This window comes from Dermochelys coriacea, chromosome 17 (genome assembly GCF_009764565.3).
Source record: "Dermochelys coriacea isolate rDerCor1 chromosome 17, rDerCor1.pri.v4, whole genome shotgun sequence".
Taxonomy (NCBI): domain Eukaryota; kingdom Metazoa; phylum Chordata; order Testudines; family Dermochelyidae; genus Dermochelys; species Dermochelys coriacea.
The window spans coordinates 648,048-670,596 of record NC_050084.1 but is presented as its reverse complement, the minus strand read 5'-3'; the positions used below and the strand labels follow the sequence as shown (position 1 = coordinate 670,596).

General features: G+C 45.3%; 2 protein-coding genes across 12 annotated transcripts; one reads left to right on the top strand and one right to left on the bottom strand.

The window, feature by feature from the left end:
* The first annotated feature begins 5 nt into the window (after positions 1–5).
* Positions 6–21,273, top strand: SMYD4 (SET and MYND domain containing 4). 11 transcript variants are annotated; one of them, XR_006276135.1, is made up of 13 exons: positions 26–129; positions 403–561; positions 643–787; positions 2,360–2,440; positions 3,503–4,673; positions 6,892–7,074; positions 8,283–8,452; positions 9,407–9,539; positions 10,042–10,158; positions 10,515–10,638; positions 11,450–11,665; positions 12,957–13,149; positions 17,195–19,651. XR_006276135.1 is itself a non-coding variant. In XM_043499164.1 (11 exons), the coding sequence occupies exons 1-11, from the start codon at positions 26–28 to the stop codon at positions 11,551–11,553; spliced, it is 2,451 nt and encodes an 816-aa protein (XP_043355099.1). In that variant the 3' UTR covers positions 11,554–11,812. The 11 variants fall into 11 exon arrangements, 6 of the variants coding, with proteins under 6 accessions (XP_038232186.1, XP_043355099.1, XP_038232184.1 ...); XR_006276134.1 differs by lacking the exon at positions 12,957–13,149; XR_006276136.1 differs by lacking the exon at positions 17,195–19,651 and having other exon boundaries at positions 10,515–10,598; positions 12,957–13,093.
* Positions 12,175–20,189, bottom strand: SERPINF1 (serpin family F member 1). The gene is made up of 8 exons (XM_038376268.2): positions 20,056–20,189; positions 17,234–17,319; positions 16,622–16,823; positions 16,388–16,543; positions 15,236–15,439; positions 14,132–14,274; positions 13,034–13,244; positions 12,175–12,583 (listed from the first exon to the last, which is right to left on the bottom strand). The coding sequence occupies exons 2-8, from the start codon at positions 17,309–17,311 to the stop codon at positions 12,324–12,326; spliced, it is 1,254 nt and encodes a 417-aa protein (XP_038232196.1). The 5' UTR covers positions 17,312–17,319; positions 20,056–20,189; the 3' UTR covers positions 12,175–12,323.
* Positions 21,274–22,549: the final 1,276 nt, after the last annotated feature.

Below are 22,549 nucleotides of genomic sequence, written 5' to 3'. Positions count from 1 at the left end.
GGCTGGCGGGCTCTGTACGGCGGAAATGATGCCCTGGCCGGTTGTCTGTGGGCGCCGCCATTGGCCCTGCGTGGCTGAGTTCGAGTCCCACGGCTGCGGAGCGAGACTGAGAGAGCCCTGCCGGCGGGGGTGAGCAGGCAGGGCCGTGTGGTCTTCTCGGGGTTGGGAACGGGGGGCGGGGAGCTCAGCGGCCCGTGTCTCCAGGCGCGTGAGGGGTCCGTGCGCTGCCCGGCCCCGTGTCAGGCGCTCGCTGCGGGCGGACCCGTCTCCTGGGCTGCGTGAGCGTCAGGCGCCGTGTCCCGGTTGCCCCCGGTGGGGCCGTGACACGCTCCCTCGCCCGCCCTCCAGCGCGGGGTCTGTCACGGCCCCGCTGGTCCTGACCCCGCTGCTGCCAATTCGCAGGGTGGCTCTGTCCCGCCTGCGGGCCATGGCTCTGCCTGTGGAGAAGTGGGAGGCGCACGCTCGTCGGAAGTGGGCCTCGCTGGAGCCCTGTCTGCAGGAGAAGCTCTCTCTGGCAGTGCCGCTTGGGGACACCTTCCTCCTCTGCTTGCCCCTCTTCCAGTGAGTAGCTGCCTGCCTGCCCCTCGGTATTACCTGTCTGGTAGCCAGGCCTGTGACGCCGAGCTTCCTAACTCCCCACAGACCCGCAGACGAAGAATTTTTGCACAGACTGGCCGTCACTAACTGGGTGGGAAAGGATCCGAGAGCTGCACTTTTCTACAAGGAGGAGGGGAACAAGAGATTTCAGAAAAAGGAGTACACAGCTGCACGGATACTCTATTCCAAGGTAAAGATTCAGAGTTGTTCACACTGATGGAAACATGGTTGCTTTGACAGGTTTCAGAGCAGCAGCCGTGTTAGTCTGTATTTGCAAAAAGAAAAGGAGGACTTAGGGCACCTTAGAGACTAATAAATTTATATGAGCAAAAGCTTTCGTGAGCTACAGCTCACTTCATGGGACGCATTCCATCGGTTGCTTTGAGGGCACTTCAGCCTCAGGTTCGTCTCCCTGTAGGAGGGTTTGATGTGGGGATAACTTTACTGGAACTCCAAAGGAATTGCTGAGGTGTTTGTGAATATTGTAACCGATGTCTAATGCAGTTGTGTAAGATGAGCAAGGAAATAGTGTTCTGGGGCACCCTTGGGTAGAACGGTCATGAGAAGTTTTGTTCTGCGTGTACCCTGTATGTAGCCAATCAGTCTTCTCTACTAACGGCTATAACCTGACCACTTGTTATTCCTATCTCTGCTATGGGCTTCGGCAAGTCACTTATTGCTCTTTGCTCAGTCTGGAAAGGTGCTAGCAGTCTCAACTCCCAGTGATTTTTCACAGGAGCTGAGAATGCTCTGCAACATTCAGGATTGGATCTATGATCTCTGTGTTCTCTAGTTTCTATATATGTAAAATAAAAACATCTTCCTCACAAGGGTGTTGAGGCTTAATTTATAGGCTTTTGTACAGTGCATTGTGATCCTTGGATGGAAGACTCTAGAGAAGGGCAAATTATTATGATTGATAGATTTTTAAAGCCAGAAAGGGCCTTTCTAATCATCTAATCTGACCTCATACAGAACACAGGCCGTGGAACTTCATCCAGTAATTCCTACATCAAATACATTCTTTGTGATTTAAGCTATAGTGTGTCTTTAAAAAGACATCCAATCTTGATTTAAAGATTTCAAGTGATGGAAAATCCACCATGTCCTTAGGCAAATTGTTCCAGTGGTTGGTTGATCTCTCTGTTAAAATTTTGCAATGTGTTTCAAGTCCGAATTTAATCTAACAGAAAAAGGCATAATGAAGTGTTCTTGTGCAAGTATTTATAGACTGGATTGAATCATCTTTTAACTATATAGTAACTAAATAGGTTGAGCTTCTTAAGTCTTTTGCTGTAAGGCAGGATTTTCAGAGCTTGAGTAATAATTTTTCCATTTTCTGAATCCTCTCCAATTTATCAACATCTCTCTTTGAAGAGTAGGCATCAAAATCAGGAATAATATTCCCATAATGGCTTCACTAATGTAATCTACAGAAATAATACTTCCTCCCTGCTCCTCTGTATTCCCCTGTTTATATATCCAAGAATCTCACAAGCCCTCCTAACCATGTTATGGTGTGGAATAAAGATGGAAGAGGTCAAGATAAGCAAGATAGGATAATGACAGATTGGGCATGAAAATCTCTAGTACACTAGTCCAGTGGTTGGCACATAACAGGTTGAATTGACTCTTTACCCCACTACTCTCCCTTTCCCAGCCCTGAACACACACATTTCATGTCCCAGAAAACAAGATGCCCATAGAACATGTACCAATCCCTCTTTCTCAATGTGGCAACTACTTTTTTTGGTCTTTGCAGGCGGTGTCCCACAACAGCCCAGAAATGTCATTGTGTTATGCCAATCGCTCTGCAGCCCTCTTTCACTTGGGTCAGTTTGAGGTAAGTACTAGATTTGACAGAATCAAGGACAAACCAGCAGCTATTCATTTTGAAAACTGGGTATAAAGAATCCGGTAATGGCAGTGAAGTTTTGCAGCTATTCAACTGTGTTTTATATGCTGTGCCACAACTTCAAAAAAGTGGCATGCTGTGTATTTCTGAAAGTCCCAGCACTGCATAATCCCCCTATATGTTTCCCAAAAGACAGCAGCAATCGGGCTAGTTGAAGATGTTAAAATGAAGTGTCACTAAATTGAAAAAGGTCATACCTCAGTGGGAGACCATTGCTCAGCATTGTGTGCTCTTGGTCCAAAATAGCCTAAGACGTCATTTGGGGATGGCTAGAGTAGGGTTTCTCTTTTGGAATCTGAGCAGTGGATGATATTAATCTGTTTTGTAATGTGTTCTTGCTGCTGTTTTTGTAATGGTTTTATGGTATAGTTTTAGTGGATGATAAGGGTGCCTAGGACTTGGTGTTGTGTCCTTTGCTCTTTATATAGCAAACATAATAAGAAGAAACCACACTGGCACAGTGAAGTCTATATCACCGTATTTACTAACTGTATACAACATGCAATGCCTAGCTACATTTATATATTGCTGCTCTGCATTCCAGTAGCTTTTAAAACCTAGAAGAGAGGGAAAGCCAGTAGAGGGCTTACTAACTAATTCAAGCTATATTATCCAAACCCTGTACACTAGACCTGGGATAGGTGTTCTTGTGTTTATTTAAATCCAAATTAAGATGAATAAAGAACAAAGTTTAAATACCAGAACAAGAGGCTGTGGTCCCATATGGTTTTAAAACTGCTTCAAGCTGCAGGTGCCTTTCTGAATTCCTGCGGAGTCTCTTCACTCTTTCTCTCTGTGGGATGGTCTCACTTTTAAAGTGGCAGCACTGTATAACACTTTACTGTGACCCCTGTTCAGTCATGGACCAGAAACTTAGTTAATGCAGTTCTAAATAAATGAAATATGCCCAACCTCGAATGAGGCAGAAGAGTAAAAATCTTTCAGGCATTTTTCAAAGTCATTTAAAACACCTCTTGTATTCGCTTCCAGGATTGTCTGGAAGACATTGACAGGGCTCAAGCCCAGGGCTATCCAGACAGATTGCAGCCTAAGATCTTGCTGCGGAAAACTGAGTGTCTGCTTCTTCTGGGAAGATTGCAGGAGGCAGCAGGGGTCATCAGCAAGGTGGAGAGTAAAATAGCTATGGATCAGAGTCTGAGTAGTACCACACGCCAGATTTTGCTAAGAAAGGTCAGTCAACTTAAAGTGAAAGCACATGAGAAGGAGAGTAGCCCACTATCGGTGCCGGAAGCACTCGGCAAAACTCAAAAGGACTTGGAATTCTGGGAAGAAAATGGTAAAATTTCAAGTGCATCTTCATCTGTGAACCTGAACTTTAACTCCTGCAAAGGGCGTCATCTGGTTGCCACCAAAGATATTCTGCCAGGGGAGAACTTGGTGAAAGAGGAGGCCTTTGTAAGTGTGCTCAGCCCAGGGAAGAGCCTGTTGCTCCAGGACAGTCCTGAAACAACATGGGATACTAGGATCACTAATGGGGATCTCCACTGTCATCGCTGCTTTAAGCAGCTCTTGGCTTCAGTGCCCTGTGGGGGGTGTAGTTATGCCAAGTACTGCAGCAAGAAGTGTGCACAGCTGGCATGGGAGCACTATCACAGTACAGAGTGTCCATTAGGGGCACTGCTGCTCACACTAGGGGTCTTCTCCCATGTTGCCTTAAGGACTGTTCTAGTGGCTGGATTTGCAGAGGTTAGCAGCTTAGTGAAGCAGTTTCATGGAGACGACAAGGAACTTTACAAGACTGAAGCCAGAGGTAAGAGTCTGGATGAGACACTAGATTCCACAGCTGGCATGGAGGGTCTCTCTGAGAAAGCAAAGTCTTTGATTCCTGGTTGTGAGGATGATGGACAGTACCAGGGTTCTTACCAAGCTGTCTTCAACCTTTTGACCCATGCTGAAAAGCACAGCCCTGAACACAAGTTCCTTTGCAGTCTGAGCATAGTAGCCATATGCAAGAAACTGCTAGACACAGATCTGACCATTTTGAGTCAGGAGTCATGTGAGAGCCAGTCCAAACTGAGAGCACATGTGAAGATGTCTGCTGAATTGTCTCCGGAGCTGAAGATTCTGGGAGAAGCAATGCTGAGGCATATGTTGCAGCTGCAATGTAATGCTCAAGCAGTGACTGCAATCCGGGAGTCAGGTCAGTGAGAAATTGTACTCTTCTCTCTTGTCCTTGTTGGATTGCCCTTTGGGAGGGATATAGTAAATGGATGAGCACTCTTAAAGAGATCACACTGCACTCGGGTAAACTTTGTGTAAGTATCTTATCTCCCTAAAACCTCATAATCTCTTTTACAATGGAAACTTCCTTATTCTTTCCTAGTGGTATGCCCAGCATAGAATCATACAAATGTAGGGCTAGAAGTGACCTCAAGAAATCATCAAGTCCAGCCCCCTGTGCTGCAACAGGACCAAATAAATTTAGATCATCCCTGCCAGATGTTTGTCCAACCTGTTTTTAAAAACTTGCAATGATGGACATACCACCATCTCCCTTGGAAGTCCATACCAGAGCTTAACTATCATTATAAGTGAAAAGTTTTTTCCTGATATCTAACCTAAATCTCCAGGACTGCAGATTAAGCCCTTTATTCCTTGTCCTACTTTATGGAGAACAATTGATCACCATCCTCTTTATAACAGCCCTTAACATATGTGAAGACTGTTTTCAACACCCCACCCCACCACCCCCGCCAGTCTTCTTTTCTCAAGACTAAATGACCATTTTTTTAACCTTTCCTTCTAAAAGGTTTAGAAAATCTGATTTGTCATTTTTATTGCTCTCCTCTGACACACTCCAATTTATCCACATCTTTCCTAAACTGTGGTACCTAGAAATGGACACTGTACTCCAGCTGAGGCCTAACCAGTGCCAATAAAGTGGGACAGTTACCTCCTGCATCTTATACATAATGCTCCTGTATATATACCCTAGAAAGATACTAGCCTTTTTCACAGCTGCATCACATTATGGACTCATTCAATTTGTGATCCATTATAACTCCCAGATCCTGTTCAACAGTACTACCAACTAGCCAGTTATTTCCCATTTTGTAGTTGTGCATTTGATTTTTCTTTCCTAAGTGTAGTACTTTGCACTTATCTTTATTAAATTTCATCTTGTTGAATTCAGACCAATTCTCCGATTTGTCAAGGTTGTTTTGAATTGTAATCCTGTCTTCTAAAGTACTTGCAACCACTCCCAGGTTGTTGTCATCTGCAAATTTTATAAGCATACTCTCCATTCTGTTATCCAAGGCATTAATGAAAATATTGAATAGTACCGAATCCAGGACTGACCCCTGCAGAATCCCATTGGATACGCCCTCCCAGTTTGACAGTGAACCACTGATAACTACTCTGAGTGCAGTCTTTCAGCCAATTTTTCACCCAGCTTATGATGGTTTCATCTAGACCACGTTTCCCTAGTTTGATAGATAACTAGGCTTGGAAGGATTAGATTTTTTTTCAGCAAATATCAGTAAACATCAATTTCACCATACATGTACAAACAAAAAATACTTCAATCAAAATTTACAAATAGGGAAAGTAAGAAAAATGCTGCTTGAGAACTATTTTGATTTGAGTTTGATTTAAGGATATTTACTTTGTATATTTTCACATGGGATGTTGACAGTTTGTGTTTTAACAGCTATAAAGCTTTAACTTTTTGAATCTCAGTGTCTACTGCCATTTAATGATTGTCTGACTCCCCCCATAATTTCTCATAGCTGTAAAAATTTAAATCAATATAAATCGAAAAAATTGCTTATTACCCATAATTTTGCAGACATGAAAATTTAAATTGATAAAAATTGGGAGGGAAATGCTTAAAAATAGACACACCTATTAGCAGAATTAGATTATTTTTATCTTTTTATAATGTCAAGTATAATGACATTATAGAATAGACCTTAGGGAATCTATTCTTCATTTGGATGCAGGGAGAAATGATTGGATGCAAAGATTTCTAAATTTATAATTTTAAGTTCTGTTTTTAAAAATATTTCAGTTAAACAGCAGTTAAACCAAATATTTAAACTTAGTATTTGTATTATAATAGCAGTGTAGAAGAATAGAATTTACCTTCAGCAGTCTAGAAACTCTTTGCTTTCCCTGTGGATTCAAATGGGGAGCTGATTACCCAAAACCATCTCCACATGGTCAGACTGTGATCATGGCAGCTTTCAAATTTGTTTAGTAATTATTCTTTTATTATCACATTAAGACACCAAAAACTTTTTTTTGCTGCTGATGTTTTGCTGTGATTAGATTCAGTGCCCGGAATATGAGCAAAGTAGGTTACTAGGTCTGATTTCATGATGTACTTGGCCCTTTTTATGTTGTGTGGTCTTTAGAGTCCGGAGACAGCATTGTTGCAGATAGTGAGCAGGTGTGCCTGGCCACAGCCCTCTTCCCTGTCACAAGTCTCCTGAACCATTCCTGTGACCCTAATACTAGTGTGACTTTCAGTGGGACTGCTGTCACAGTCAGGGCATCGCAGCCAATCCCAAGAGGGCAAGAGATTTTCCATTGCTATGGTAAGTTGCAGTCCCTTTCAGGGATACATAGGGTACACAAGTGACCTTTCACCTCTGCAGTCCCTGCAGTATCATGGCCACAAGGGTAACATTTCCAAACATGTGTTTGGAGTTTCTCTGTTCTATCCACACATGCATGTGTGTGCACAACCCGGCATCAATGACATCAGCATGAGACCTCCTACTCCTGCTGTTTATCTCTTACAGTCACTCTCTAGGTTTCAGAGTAGCAGCCGTGTTAGTCTGTATTCGCAAAAAGAAAAGGAGTACTTGTGGCACCTTAGAGACTAACAAATTTATTAGAGCATAAGCTTTCGTGAGCTACAGCTCACTTCATGTAAATGCATCCGATGAAGTGAGCTGTAGCTCACGAAAGCTTATGCTCTAATAAATTTGTTAGTCTCTAAGGTGCCACAAGTACTCCTTTTCTTTTAGTCACTCTCTAGTTGCATCTCAAGATGTGGGACCCACAGCTTATAGCCCTGATGTAGAGGCACTGGGCCACACCAACCCCTTCTTCAATCCCATTGATTTCACTGCAAGGTGTCAGATCTGGGTGGGAAATCCAAAATGTAATGAAGCCACAGATTAAAAAGGTTTCAGAGTGGTAGCTGTGTTAGTCTGTATCAGCAAAAAAAAACGAGGAGTACTTGTGGCACCTTAAAGACTAACAAATGTATTTGGGTATAAGCTTTCGTGGGCTAAAACCCACTTCAGCGGATGCGTGCAGTGGAAAATACAGTAGGAAGATATATATACACAGAGCACATGAAAAAATGGGTGTTGCCATACCATCTGTAACGAGACCAATCAATTAAGGTGGGCTATTATCAGCAGGAGAAAAAAAAATCCTGATTATCACAACAAAAATTTTTTTTTTCTCCTGCTGATAATAACCCACCTTAATTGATTGGTCTCGTTACAGTTGGTATGGCAACACCCATTTTTTCATGTGCTCTGTGTATATATATCTTCCTACTGTATTTTCCACTGCACGCATCCGATGAAGTGGGTTTTAGCCCACGAAAGCTTATACCCAAATACATTTGTTAGTCTCTAAGGTGCCACAAGTACTCTTCAGGTTTTTTTTACAGATTATATATTCCCTCTCAATCCATGGCAGGGTGGATTTTAGTCTGTAGTTAGGTACCAAATTTCCCTGCTTTCTTAATGTATTATCTCTTTGACTCATTATCATCCCTTTGTAGGGCCTCATCGATGCAGAATGAGGGCTGCTGAGAGGCGGCAACGGCTCCTTTGTCAGTATTTCTTTGAGTGTCGATGCCAGGCCTGCCTGGATGAGTTGGGGTCTGATGTCACAGGCATAGTAGCCACAAGGGATATATTCTGCTGTTCCAGCTGCCATGCTTCAATGCAGGTAACTGTTTCATAATCACAATTGTGTAACTTTTGAAATGTTAGTAAAACTAAATGTTCTCTGCACTCTGGCATTGTACTGTGAGGGGCAAGTGGGGATCTGAGTCCAGGGCCCCTGCTCTTGGGACTAGACAGAAGTGAGGGATGGTCTCATTATTCTCAAGCAACCCTTATGGAAGACTTGTATTTCTCCAGCCTGTCCAGAGGGAAAGGTTGCCACAGTCAAGGAGTCCCACTCAAATACTGTTTTCTCCCCACCCCCACAGTCTTCCAGATGTTTGGAAATCCCTTAATGTGTCTGCCTTGTGCCCTTGCTCTCAGTAATCCCTTTACAAAGCTCACTTCTCAAGGAAGGTTTATAAACTAAAAACAGTCCTACTAGGGTCCTAATAGGATGTGTGCATTACTCTCTCGAGCAACCACAAAATCATATGATCTTTGCCCTAATCCTCCACCAGCCTCGTGGTGGTCTCTTTTCCTGTTATTCTGGTCTTGTCTTCAGATTGTAAGCTCTTAGAGTAGAGACTCTGTTTCATCTGTTTTTGTAAAATACCCTGCACAGCCATGTTGTTTTTACTTCTAAAACAGCTGTTGAGCCATGAGCCCTCAAGAAAGAGGGAAGAGAAAGTGTATATTTTCTGTGCAGATTAATTGGGTGGCTCATGCCCTATTATGGCCTTATCTAAGTGGGATCAGGCTGGCACCATTGCCAGGGCTACTCCTTCAGCTTTCTTCCAGAGATCTGAAGATATAACACCAGCACACAGACAGGCCCCTTTGTTTTAAAGTGTGGCTGGAAAACAGTGCAATAGTCCTGTGATACACAACTCTATGCTTTCTGTGTGCAAAAATTATTTTAAAGGTGGCTTGGTCTAGATAATTTAGTCCTGCCTTGAGTGCAGGGGATTAGATTTGAATACCTCTTGAGGTCCCTATGATTCTATGACTTCTACAGGGGGAAGATGTGCTTCGTTGTTCCAGTGGTGCTTGTACACTATTGGTTGGCAGGGATTACCTCCTACACCAGTTATGGGACCTTCAGCTGCAAGTTAAAACAGCACTGGGACTTCTCCAAGACAACCAGCCCAGTAAGAGAGCCAGCCATCTGTCCTGGACGTTGTTCAGTTCATTACACAAGTAATCTTTATAGCAAGATCCTGGTCCCAGCCACCAGATGGCAATTTTGCCCAAGCATTTAGGTACTGCTGATATGAAGCTGGAATGGAGCACAAGTGGTAGGCTGCTTATGCTGCTGATCAGACTAGGAGGCTAAATCTCACGTTTGCCCCACTGGAATATGAGGGAATGCAGGGAAATGTTAAAGGTTCGGGCCCAGACCCTATGTTCCAGAAGGTCCCCCTGCCCCCGGTGACTCTGCATTAGGTTAGACAGGCTTCAGACTGAAATAGAAATAGTGACCCTAGATAATCCTGCAAGAACAACATATAAAGTCCAGGGCTAACTGCTCAAGGCTGGGGGGTGGGAATAGATGGACCCAATCTCACTTCATAAACCATGGCTAGCTGGCAACTGGCACCTGAAATGGGTTCATGTCTTGTGAAAAAGTGCTTTTATTCCCTGGATTTGCAGATCAGGCTGTTGAGCTGCTGATGAGGTGCCAGATGGATGCTGAGAACTTCCTGTCTGCAGAGCACATGCTGGTAGGCGAGATTGAGGATCACCTGGCACAGGGTTATGCCACGCTTGGTACGATGTCTTCCTGTTCCCTCTGAGGTCATTTTCTTATGGCTGGCCTATTAATTCTAATGTCAGTAGAAGGAGATTCCCTGTTTGGTCTCTTCCCTTTCTCACCTCCCTTCTCTTATTGCACTAAACTGACATAGCGGAATCTTCTTAGGAATCTAGTTTTAACCACAGTCTCTATTCCCGGCCAACAGGGACTGTCTGTGTGACCTTGGGTGCCTCAGTTTCCCACTCTGTACAATAAGGATAACACCCCTCTGTGAGTCTTTAGTTCACTAAAGTTGTAAAGTCCTTTGAGTTCCTTCCATGGCAGTGACTATAGAAAGGGAGCTATAATAATCCATTCTCTTTTTGGCCAGGAAAGTGGCAGGAAGCAGCGAGGCACCTGCAGCGCAGCATTCAAATTGTGGAAGCTCGCCATGGACCGTCCAGTGTGGAAACAGGTCATGAACTCTTCAAACTGGCGCAGATCCTCTTTAATGGGTAAAGAGCCCCATTCCCACAATCTCACCCTTCAGTCTACATCTCTTCCCTGCTTTAGTCCATGTACCTTGTGTCTCTGAGATGAGGATGTGGCAGGAAGTCCTTGGCATCATTAGTCCCTTTGCAAGATGTCTTCCAGGACTCCTGGATGTTCTGGCAAAGGGGAAACATCTGCCCTTTATCCAGGATGAGGTGGAGGCTGCAAAGTATTTGGATCAAATGAAAGTTTCCTTCAGTTGGCTAGGGGCTGCACAACCATCTTGTGTTCCTTTTGGCATCCTTCCTACCCATTCCTCTGTCCCACTCCTGTCCTATCATCCCCTTTCCTGTTACTGCTTATCTGGCATCCCAGGTACCATGGAGTGTTCAGGCCCCAGTACTACAGTGCTGCTGACACTTCATTTTAAAGTGACAGCGCCCCAGACGCTTTCTCTTCTAACCCATTGGCCAGCAGATCCCATTACTTTTTTTGTAGACCCCTTTTTTATCAGTATTTCTGGTTTAACTGTCTCCCATCTTGGCAAGAGTGGCAATAAGATAATATGGCTGTTTTTCCAAGGGTGAAGCACTTTGAGTTCCCCTAGCTAAATCAGGGCATTTACCTGATAGTGATGGGATGTGGAGGGTGAGTCCTACCCCTGTGATCAGGGAATTTCTGTCTCAGTGAAAGAAGGAAGAGGTGCCTGAGCTGTCCTGGCTTAGGGGGAAATGGAGGAAAGGATGAAGGGTGCTGAATGAATGACTTCATCAAATGTGCTGTGGGAAGATTGTCCCCTAAATCTTTCTCTCACTTCTTCTCTCTGTACTTCAGGTTTGCAGTGTCTGAAGCTCTGTGCACAATTCAAAGAGCAGAGACGGTTTTGTCTGTGCACTGTGGCCCTCAGAATGCCCAGGTCCAGGAACTGCAGGAGATGAGAGCCTGTCTGCTGGAGCTGCCCAGAAGCCTCCTTCACAGAGTTGAGTGACTAACAAAGGAAGCTGCCATGTGGCAGGGCAGCCATGCAAACAAGGCCTGGCTACAAGCTGGGTGAGCTCTGAAATGTCCCTAGGGAGGGCCATGGAATGAAGCTGATCACTGCTGACATGGGAGAGGACACCACTGTGGTACTGACAGAAGGGCTGTCCCATAGAAATGAATGTTGCTATAGAATTTCTTAACATGCTTTTGAGAGCCCATTATGCGTTTTTTCTGAAGTTGTGGTTCTTCCCTGGAGAGTTAAATGTTGGTCCTATGCACGCATCCCCCTCATGCCCACCACTATTGTTTGCTTTCGAAAACTGTGAAGTGCTTGCCTGCCATTCAGCACACCTATTCCTGCAAACATGAGACACACAGGGCTGGAATGAGGCAGGCAGCAGGCCAAGAAATGTAGAGCCACAAGATGAAGGGGATGCAATTGAACTTGGGCCAAAACAGTGGGGCTCACCAGAGGGGACATATGGTGATGTTGGAGGAACTCTGGGAAACTGGTATGGGGACCCAATGCAAACTGAACCAGGGCCTGTGTTATAAGGGAGAACATTGCGACGCTTTGAGATGTTCATGGCAAAAGCTCTTTTATTGCAGCATGTAGGCACAAGATTTGCAAGTTAAAATCTGTGTAGCAGAGCAGGGACCCAGCATCCTTCCCAGTTACCCCAGCCTTTCTGGAGGACTCTAACATTGCAGGCTGCTGTCCATGGAGCTAAGTGCTCCTGGGATCCAGGATTTTGCCAATAAAGAGGAGGGTTCCTGTGATGTCATCCCGCAGCACAAATAGGAAAGGTCTGTCCAGATGGTAGTCAAGGGGGAAGGTCAGGCGAGCAGCAGTCGCTACAAGATTTGGTGTGGATCTTGCCCCATCTTCATTTAGTTCCAGGACTGCTTTGTGTTGCACATGAGAGAGCTTGGTGGATTTGGGAGAAATCTTGCTGAAGACAGGTGATGTGAAGAGCGACTGGAGCCCTATGGGAAAGGAGGAAGATTCCATTAGCTAGGAAGAAGGGGCCTTCTGGGAGGATAAGTAGACAGTGCTGCAGATTGGGGCAGTACTACTAGTGCTGTAGAGGGGAGGAGTCGTAGGTAGGGTTGCCAATCCTCCAGGATTGGCCTGGAGTTTCCAGGAATTAAAGATTGTCATGTGATGAAATCTCCAGGAATACACCCAACCAAAATTGGCAACCCTATTCATAGGATCCATTGAGCTCATTGGGGGATGGTGGGAGTGGCCCCCAGGCAAAGCCTATGTGAGAGATGGAAGCATGGGCTGCAGTTGTCAATGAAGTCCATATATATGACAGCAGGACCTACTTTGTGACCATTGACTGCTTGTTCTCAGGAAGCTGAAGGAACAGAGCAGCTCCGCTCGCTGCTCTGAGCCCTGGCAGCCTGCAGAGGGCCATGCTGTGTACATACTCATTTCCTGCAGTGTGCTTCTAAGTGCCTCCTCAGAGCTCAGCTTCAGCCTGGGTATGCTCAGCACAGCGTGAACTGTCTTCAGCTCCCTGTCAATGTCACGGACAAACTCTGAGGTGAGACTCTCCTCAATCAGGGTCATGTTCTGGGTCACCTTCTGTGGCAGGAAGAACATAGCACTGACACCGCCTGTTAAAGGTAGCTGGGCAATCTGGAAGGGTAGTAAAAAAAGACAAGGAGTTATCTCTAAACACACCAGCAGAATCTCCCAGTGCCAGCTGTGGTCTCTGAACCTTGGTGGGCCAGCCAGCCACTCCACCTACCAGGTTCTTCCTTCCCACCCTGCTTATCTGTTATACCACAAGTCCCCCTTGCCCCTCCACAATGCAGACTTCTGCCCTAAACCCTGTCCCTCCTGCTGTGAAAGGGAATGCAAAATCTCTTCTGTGAGAATCTGTACTGAATTGCAGTATTGCTGTGTGGCACCGTGGAATTCTCAGCTGGAACTTCTACCCCTATACTGATGCTGTGCTATGCACAGTCCCCAGTTTTGGGAGTCTGACCCAGGGTCAGCCCTGTCTAACTCACTAGCAACCTTTCCAGCTATTTCAGGAACAGCCTTGATGAATTCCCAGAAGCAGCACTTTCCCTCCCCATCAGAGGGAGGATCCTTACCAGAGGGTGGAGCTCCATTAGGAATAGGCAGGAACCACGTTGTAAAGCAAATAACTTGCCACTTCTTGAAAGGCAGTGAGTCAGTGGGAAACTTCTACAAGAGCCTGCCCTTCGTTGCAACCTATCACTTTCCTCCCTGCCCAGCTGGGGATGGCTGTACAGACTGGAAAGACCTTTGTGCTATTTAAAGATGTAGTTGCTTGCCATATGATCATGGGAATGTGGAGTTCTCTGAGCAAACCCAAAGCTCTCTGCCCTGGTGTACAATGTAAGCATAAGAGTTACAGGAGTTTGGTGGGAGGGGCAGAACTCACCCTCTAGTGGGGGGGAGCTAGTGAGTGAAGATGGATCTTTCCCTAGTCTTGGGCGAGGTGATTTTGCACAGGGACTACCATCTCTTTCTTGCTCAGTCCTTCACCTGACCTTGCAGTTGAGTTCTGAGTCGAAGCCATATCGCAGTATGGCTTTGGGGTCCGACATCATGGGCACCTTCGCAGATCTGTCTTCATCCAGGTGGAAGTCCTGCAGCGTAGTCTTTGTGGGGTCAAACTTGGTCTCCCACTGTCCTATTTTTAAAAATAAAACAGGAACGTTCAGGAATAATGGGAAAACCTAAGGCCGGGGTCTGTAGTCAGTGGAATGGTTTTGTGGTTTCATACGTGAAATAGCCCTTCTTTAGGGGATTGGTCTTGATAGAGGTGAGAAAGCCAGTTACTGGGATCAGCTATACTTGCAACTTTGTCTTATTGTTACTGTTGGCTCTCTAGTCCCTTCCATCCCCTCTGAGGTTTAACCAGATTGGACACGAAGTCATCTGACATATGCTGGTTGGGTGAAGGAGCAGCTGTAGAGAACTGATATTTTATTTATGTAATTATAAATGCATAACTATTTTATACTTTATATGCACAAATACAAGTGGAACTGCTAATCTCCACCTACCCTTTGTGTAGTTGCTCATTGTCTTGACTTGTTAACTCTCCAGGCCAGGGACTGTGTCTGTACCCCTGTTCCGGGAGCATCCAGCACAATGTGGCCCTGATCCTGTCTAGGCCAATAGCTTCTCTTGTAATATAAATACTTGATTTCTGGATTCCCTAAAACGGCTACCCAGTATCTCCTGTCCATGGAGAGGGGTGCTGTGGCAAGCACAGTCCCATCTGAACTCTTGATGAATCTCCTTCCATTGGGCAGAACATTCTGTCTTTCATCCTTACAGGCTTTCATTTTCCTCCTTCCCTGACCTCTTTTTGCAAGCAGGTCAAGACTCAGCTTCCTGTGAGTAGTGACTCCTCCCCTGGGAAAGTTCTTTACATGATCATCAGACATCTGTCCCACCTCCTTTATTAAACTCACAGTAGAGAATCTATATCCATGTGTTCAAAGAAGTTTCCTCCTGTCACTCTGTCTTTCTCCTACCTCTTCAATGTGCTGTAGCCAGAAATTGACCTTCCCTCCTGTGTTTTCTGGCATGCAACTAGAAGACACCCCGTTTCTCCCCCGCGATGAACAAGAGTAAGCTCTTACCTTTGAAATAAGCTGCCCCAATGAGGAAGATGCTGATGCCTGTAGGTATCTCCTTCAGGAATCTGACAATCTTTCCCTTGGTCTGCTGTTGTACCCAGTTGTTGATGTCTTGAAGGTCTGATTGGGCATTGCCAGTCAGCAACTTGGGCCGTGCGCCATAGGACTTCGCCAGCTGGCTCACAAACCCAATTTTCATTCTCAGTTCTGAGGGCAGAAAGACCATTACTGCAGCCTACTCCCTCTATCAGAGACGAAATCCCAAGGCAATGACATACAGCTGAAGGCCTGACAGTGAGCAACCCATGCCCTTTCCTGACATACTTACAGATGTGTAAGCCAAGGTCTTCTAAATACCCATTGTTGTGATACAGAGGCATGTGCAAACACCTAGAGAGTCTGAATAAAGCTGTGTGGGGAACTGATGTATTTATCTAAGTCTCACAGCCACACCCTATGCTGTCATCTGGAAAAACCTTCAACTAATGGGTAAAGATGGGAGATAGGAACCGAAAACCCGCCTGTAATTGCCACTACTTTGGTGTCTGACTCTATCCCTGTCCCTACACTCCTTATATGATTACTGCTTATTGAGGAGCTTGGATCTTCCTCAAGCACCCAGGCTGACTGGGGGAAGTGGGAGATTTTAGCATTCTTATCAAGATGGTCTAGAGCAGAGTGAAACATGGCATTTTAACTGACACTGAGGGGTCAAACAGTCTTATGTGATCTGTCTTCCAGGCTGGGGCTGATCATTATTGTAAAGCAAAAGATATAATCAAACTGTATCTGGAACTGAAAATACATTAGCTGCGCCTACTTCCCAGGAGCCATCTGGAGTAAGGTTTAGAGAGGAGATGAAATTATCAAAGCAATTTCTTCTTGGGTCCCTTCTGGGCCAGCAGCTCTGTTGCCCAGTGCCCTGTTGACACTTTTGATTTTAATAAACATTTTCCAAGCTCTATATAGGGACCACCAACATTGTTACTGCATGGTGCAATCAGCACAGGGCAAAAGCAGTTGCTCAGGCTCCAGGCACAGCTGTGTCCCATAACTTAAGCCATGGGCTGACTGTTACCCATCCATTCTGCTCTACTGACTGCTGCTCAGGGACAAAAACAAGATTTACATAGGCAGGTGAAGAAAGGTTTTTACTTCTCTCCACAATAATGCGAGTGGCACTTCTTAGGCCCTTTACAGGTGCAGTGATGCTAGCCAGCAGCTCCTTGTAGATGTTGTGGACCTCAGCCTTGTTAAGCAGGTCGTAGAAGAGAGTACGAGAAATCAGGTCTTCTGTTTGCTCTCCAGCACCTGCCAACCATAAATAAGGGTGCATGAGGCCCCCCTCCAGCCATGCACGAGTATGTGTGAGGAGGAGGAGGGACTCACCTAGTAAAATACCAGAAAGTGCGGTAGCCACACTGAAGGGAGACAGTAACACATTGGCAGTGGGAGTCTTGCTCGACTGCTGGCGATATAGGTCATAGCCAAAGTTGGAGACTGCAGCTGCCAGTTTGTTTACAGGGCTTTTGTAGAAGGGATCTTCCTCCTCAGCAGCCTCTGTGTTGCCTCCTTCAGGGGTACCAGAGTCCTTGCAGGCACAAGAAACACTTCTTTAAAATTGCTATGTATCAGAAGGCAGGAGCAGTAATGATAGCCAGAGAACCGTTCACCTTCAAAGTGCTTTACAGACATTCCTCTGTAAACTGGGGAAGTACTGGCCTTGTCTTACTATTGGGAAAACTGAAGATCACACAGTATGTCATAGGCAGAGCTGGGAATAGAACCCAGTCCTCCTTGCTGTACCTACAAGAGATCCCACCATGCTTTTACCTAGGCAGAGTAGAACTTGCCTTTCCCATTTCGTTGCCCATTATGATCCTAGGTTGTCCTTGGCAACTCTGGAGGATGGTGCTTAATATTCCCATTTAGAATTTTAATTTTGGAAGTTTTATGTTCCAGGTTTCTCACTCTCCTTGTCATGTTTTGTATCATACTCACCTGCTCTGTAGCCGAGTCCTGAGATCTGCTGGGGGAGGCTAGGAGCCCTAGCCATAGAAGAACAAACAGAGTCTGCATGATGGAACCTAGAAGGGAAGAACGCAATAGAGCTGTTTGCCCTAGTCAATCTGCCTACTTATTTGTTCCAGTAGCTCTATCTACTACACCTAGCAGGAACTGCATTTGCATCTCTGTCTGCAGCAGGATCCGGTGTGCACAGCTGACCAGTTGCAAATCCTCTGCCTTTGGCTTCTTCAGCTCCAGCTGCTTTGAGCTTCTTGAGATTGTGGCATGCACATTTGTGGACACATGGGCAGGTGTGCTTGTGCCAAAAAGCAGAGGTAGAGACGTGATGCAAATCACACTGGCTCTCAGACAAGACACCAGACTCCATGGCCCTGAAAGGTACTAGATCAGATCAGTGCACAAGAGACTCTTCTTGCTGCTTTACATCCCAAACATTCAAAATGTCAATATACATACAAAAGCAGCAAGTGCAACAACTAACACTGGATGAAATAAAAGATAGATAGTTAATGGGCTACTGCTGTTGTCCTGAACATACATACACCCCCTGCCCAGCCTTAATTCAATTCCTAGCCTCAGTCTTGCTCACTGAGTCGCCCTATCCTTGGAGGATTACTGTCTGCATGAGCACCTTACTATCACTCTCACTCAGTAGCTGATTAAATAGCAACATTGATGGGCTCCAAAGGGAGTCCCACGAACTCTTCCTCACCCTAAATGCATACCATAGGGTAAAGGCTAAAGCAGAGAGGAGGTAAAGGACAGGACTGGGCTTACTCAGGATTCCTGATAGGAAAAAAACCACCAAGCTCCTAGAGCCAGTAATCCTGTTCTTTTTCAAAAATCCAATGTTAACCTCTCCAGTGTCTGCATGGGAGGATTCTGTACAATGATGTGTCTGGCCCAAAGGGTAGTGTTACCCAAACGTTCATCCTGGGTAAATTAGAGCTATTGCAGGGATGCCATGTCCCTGAGGTCAGATGCCACAGGGGCTGGGTGAAAGCTATGTTTATATACATTCCAAAAAAATTAAAGGAAGGGCACTTGTATTTAACTAACCCCTGTGATCCAGTGCAGCCAGAGGAGTAGGAGCCTGCACATGCGTTTCAAATTAAATGCAGCTCTAAAGCAAACATGGCTGTTGGTAGAATTGCAAACTCTTAAAGCCACGTGTCCACACAAACTCTTAAAGCCACGTGTCCACAACGACTACAATTCAGGGACCAGCCTGTTCAGGCAGAGGATTCCCCTATAAGAAAAAGCTCCCACAGACCCTCTCTCCATAATAGCATAATTTGCTTTAGGAAACACGATGTGCCTCTACAGCATCCCTGCCAAAAGAGATTCCTCTGTAGCATTGTTTCTGTTTAGAGCAGACATGAATCTGGCTATGCAGTCCAATTTCACAAAACTGCATCTATGCTCAGACACCATCGCCCACCCAGGAGAGCGGTATTCTGGATTTCTTTCCAGTGCAGAAATATGCTTTGAGTAGAGCTGCTGTACTGACCAAAGTAATGTTAGGTGGCGTGATGGTGGATGTGAAACAGGGACTTTTCATTCCTGTGAGAGTGAGCCTTATGGTAGGGATTTCTGAGCAGGCCTGCCTCCTGCGGCACACCTGAGCAGAGAGGTTCTGGCTGGATTGCTACTGAGGGATGCCTTCTGCAAGCAGATTCTTCACCTGGCTTTACCACTAGCATAATACGAGAGGTGTGCTCTGGGCTAGGGTGTGAGACGTGGGTTTTCCCATGAAGTGTGGTCTTGTTCTGAAAAAAATCTCTACAAATACTCTGCATCCCCAACTACTCTGTGCTCCTGGGGACGCATGAGAAATGGAGCGTGCATTCCCAGATCTTATCTTTGCCAAGATTGTCCACACCCTCATATTCTACGGCTTTGCCAAGAAGTGATTTCCATTTTAGAATTGACAAAGCCCTGCTGAGCTTGAATGGGCCTGAACTCTGGATTCTATTTTGCAGTTATGATGCACACAGCCAAAACTGCAGATAGAAAAAGTCCTTGCTGGAGCAGAGCAGGGGTGATTTCTAGCATGACTTTAAAATCTATAGCTATGTTTAAAAAGAAAGAAAAAGATCTAGAGCACACAGTGTGATGTTAGACTCAGAAAGAGCAGGTTGGGAAACAAGCTGAGAAGATACTTTCAAAGCGTGAATTGTCCCATCCCTAGATCTCTGCAGCTCTAAAATAAAACAGCATTTCCTCCAGGCTAGAGAGTTCTGAAGGTCTCTAACTATCCTTAAGCATATTTGAGTGTGGGATATCTCAGCCACCCCACCCATGAGGTCTGTTTCTCTCTATTGGGGGGGGGGGGTGTCTCAAAGCACCTCACCAAGAGGGTCTGACTAAATTTTCTGCTAGACTTAGTTACTATTGCAAAGAAAAATATCTAACTGCAACCCAAGCACTAATTGATGCAGAATTATAACCCCCTGCCCATCCATGCTTGATCCTCAGAGCCTCCAGGAGGGACCCTTGTTCCCAAGCACATTTCCGGCCCTCAATCCCTTCAGGAGGAGCCCCATGACATCTGGAGAGCCCCAGGCCCTCTGTGAGAGTCCCCCATTTTCAGCTACTCCTATTCCCCAGGAGGAATTCTACACTCCACAGGCCATACCACAGCAAGGACCATCACTCCTGTCTCCCAGGCCCTGCAAGAGAGCTCCCACCCCCACCCCCGGGCTCATTCCTGTACCCTTCCCATAATTCTGGGTACTCCCATTGCTACTAGTTGTGGGCCAACAGGGCTGAAAGCAGGGTGAATTGCTCCTTACCTCGGACTCCTCTCAGCCAGTGCTGTCCAATGTTACCACCCTTGATGAGAGTCTGGACAGCATGGAGCTTATAACAGCCACATCTGCTTTCTTTGCTGCCTGCCAGCAGACTGCCCCCAAGCCCAGCCTTTAGCAGGCTTCAGGTTACACTTCCCAGGGCTCTCTTAAAGTGGTCTGCTCTCATTTTTGATCCTGTGATTGTCACTGCATTGTGCTTGCTTTAACCCTTCACTTGATCCAGCTCCCAAAGCAAATCCCATTATTTGAGAAACAGTCAGTGGTTAAAGCACAAAACTAAGAACCAAGTTCTCTGCCTTTTGTTCTATGCTTTGCACAAGCTCCTTGTGTGACTTTGGGCAAGTCAGCTCCCGTCGCAGTGCCCAGCTTCCCCGTCTGTAAAATGGGACTATTCCTTCCCTACCTCAGAGGGTTATAAAATGCTTGGTGATGGCTGTGTGGGAGCTGCCATAGCATCATTAATATAGCAGCAACTTTAACACTGAACGTAGCAAGAACCGCGACCCAGCAGCAGGATCCAAATACTGATTTAAAGCAACTAAGGAGAAAGGACCCAGGAGTGGCTCTAGCCAAGATGCAGGGTCAGTATTAACAAGACTGCTAATGTACTCAGTGACAGAAAGATGGGATGGGACTGTGGCTGTCCGACCATTGCCTCAAGCAGCTTGTCTAGAGGGAAATGCTGAAAGTGTAGCGAAGGCAGCTGTGCCAAACCCCCTATGTGGGATTGTCCTGGAATCTGTCCCTGCTGCGCTGCAGACCTTACGCTCTAGGCAACAAGAAGCCTAACCCTGTGTTATTCACACATGCACTCTCTGCCTACAGGCCCCCGCTCATGGGAAGCGGGGGACTGGAGACCCCCATGAACTGCAAACCAGCATCTTTGTGAGCTGGAAAAGCAAATCATCCCATCTGGTTTCTTGTGGCTCAGTGCTGCTTCATTGACCATGGCCAAGCAAGAAAAAACAGTCTTCCTGAGCAGTAATAAGATGAACAGTTATGGCCTTATGCGGAAACTACTTCCGGACTTGTATTGTAAGCCGAGACCAGTGGAAATAAGCTTGTCCCCGTGACCCCTTCTGCGTTCACCTGAGGCTGAGTGACGCTAGTTGTTGGAGATTAGCAGTTGACATTTCCCATGTTTTTCTCCACTTCCTCTTTTTAATGTATGTGTTTTGTACTAAAATGCACTTTGTGGAAGGCTTTGGGCTGATTCTTATTAAGGCCTTATCTACACAAGAAAGTTGCACCAGTTTAACTATAGGTGTGATTTTAACCCATGCAAAGGCTGTGTGAACACACCTATTTTGTTTTAGCTAAGTCAATTAGTCCTTTTCTATGTGGAGAGTTGTATCTGTTTAACTAAAGCTGTAAATTTAAACAAACTTAGCTAAACCAGTCCAAACCCTCCATGTGGACATTTTATTTTGGTTTGAGGAGCTTATTTTATTTAAAATAGGGCATATTCTTTTTGAACAGCATTAGACTTTATGTCATGGACATTTTGTATGTTTGATATTCATATGGATTTGCTAAAGTGAAGAAATTCAATAACATTTCAAATATGAAAGTTTTCAAGAAATATTAATTTAGTGATGGCTTCACCCTATGGGCAATTGTTTTCAGGGAAGAGGTCCTGTACCTACATGAGGGAACAGAAATTTTATAATAGAGGGCTCTTCAATCTAGCAGAAAAAGTTATAGCAAGATCCAATGGCTGGAAGTTGAAGCTCAACAAATTCAGACTGGAAGTAAGTTATAAATTTAACAGTAAGGATAATTGACCATTGGAACAGCTTACTAAGGAACATGGGAAATTCTCCATCACTGGAAATTTTTAAATCAAGATGGGATTTTTTCTAAAAAACCTTCTCTAGTTCAAACAGAAATTAATTCAAGGAAGTCCTATGGTCTGTGTCATACATTTGAGTCTAGAAGATCACAGTCATCCCTTCCGGCCTTACAATCTATGACAGAGTTTTGCTTTACCAGAATAGGTTCAAGGGTCATTACCAAGATGTATGAATGTTAGCAAGAGCATTGTCCTGTGGTGGGAGGTCGTGAGCCTGGATCTTAATAATACTTTGCATTTCTACAGCGCCCCTCCATCGAAGAGCCTCAAAAGACTGTGCAAAATCTCATGAATTAATTTTGATGTAACAGATCATTTGTTGAACATAAAAAGTTAATTGTGCCTTATACACAGTGCAGCAGGAACTAGCCACTGTCCCCTGGAACAACGTGAAGATGGGAGTTTGAGAAGAAAAGCAGGTGGGAACTCCAGAATGAAGAGGAGTAGGAGGAAATAAGAACCAAGTTGTTCAGGGCTTTTGAAGAGGAAAAAACATGTACATTCTGCACAAAGGGAGCTGGAAGGCAGTGGTGTGGAAGGAAGATGACTTTAGCTGCAGGATTTTGGATAGAATGGAATGCAGCAAGGTGCGAATGAAGGAGGAGGAAGTTGCAGTAGCCAAGG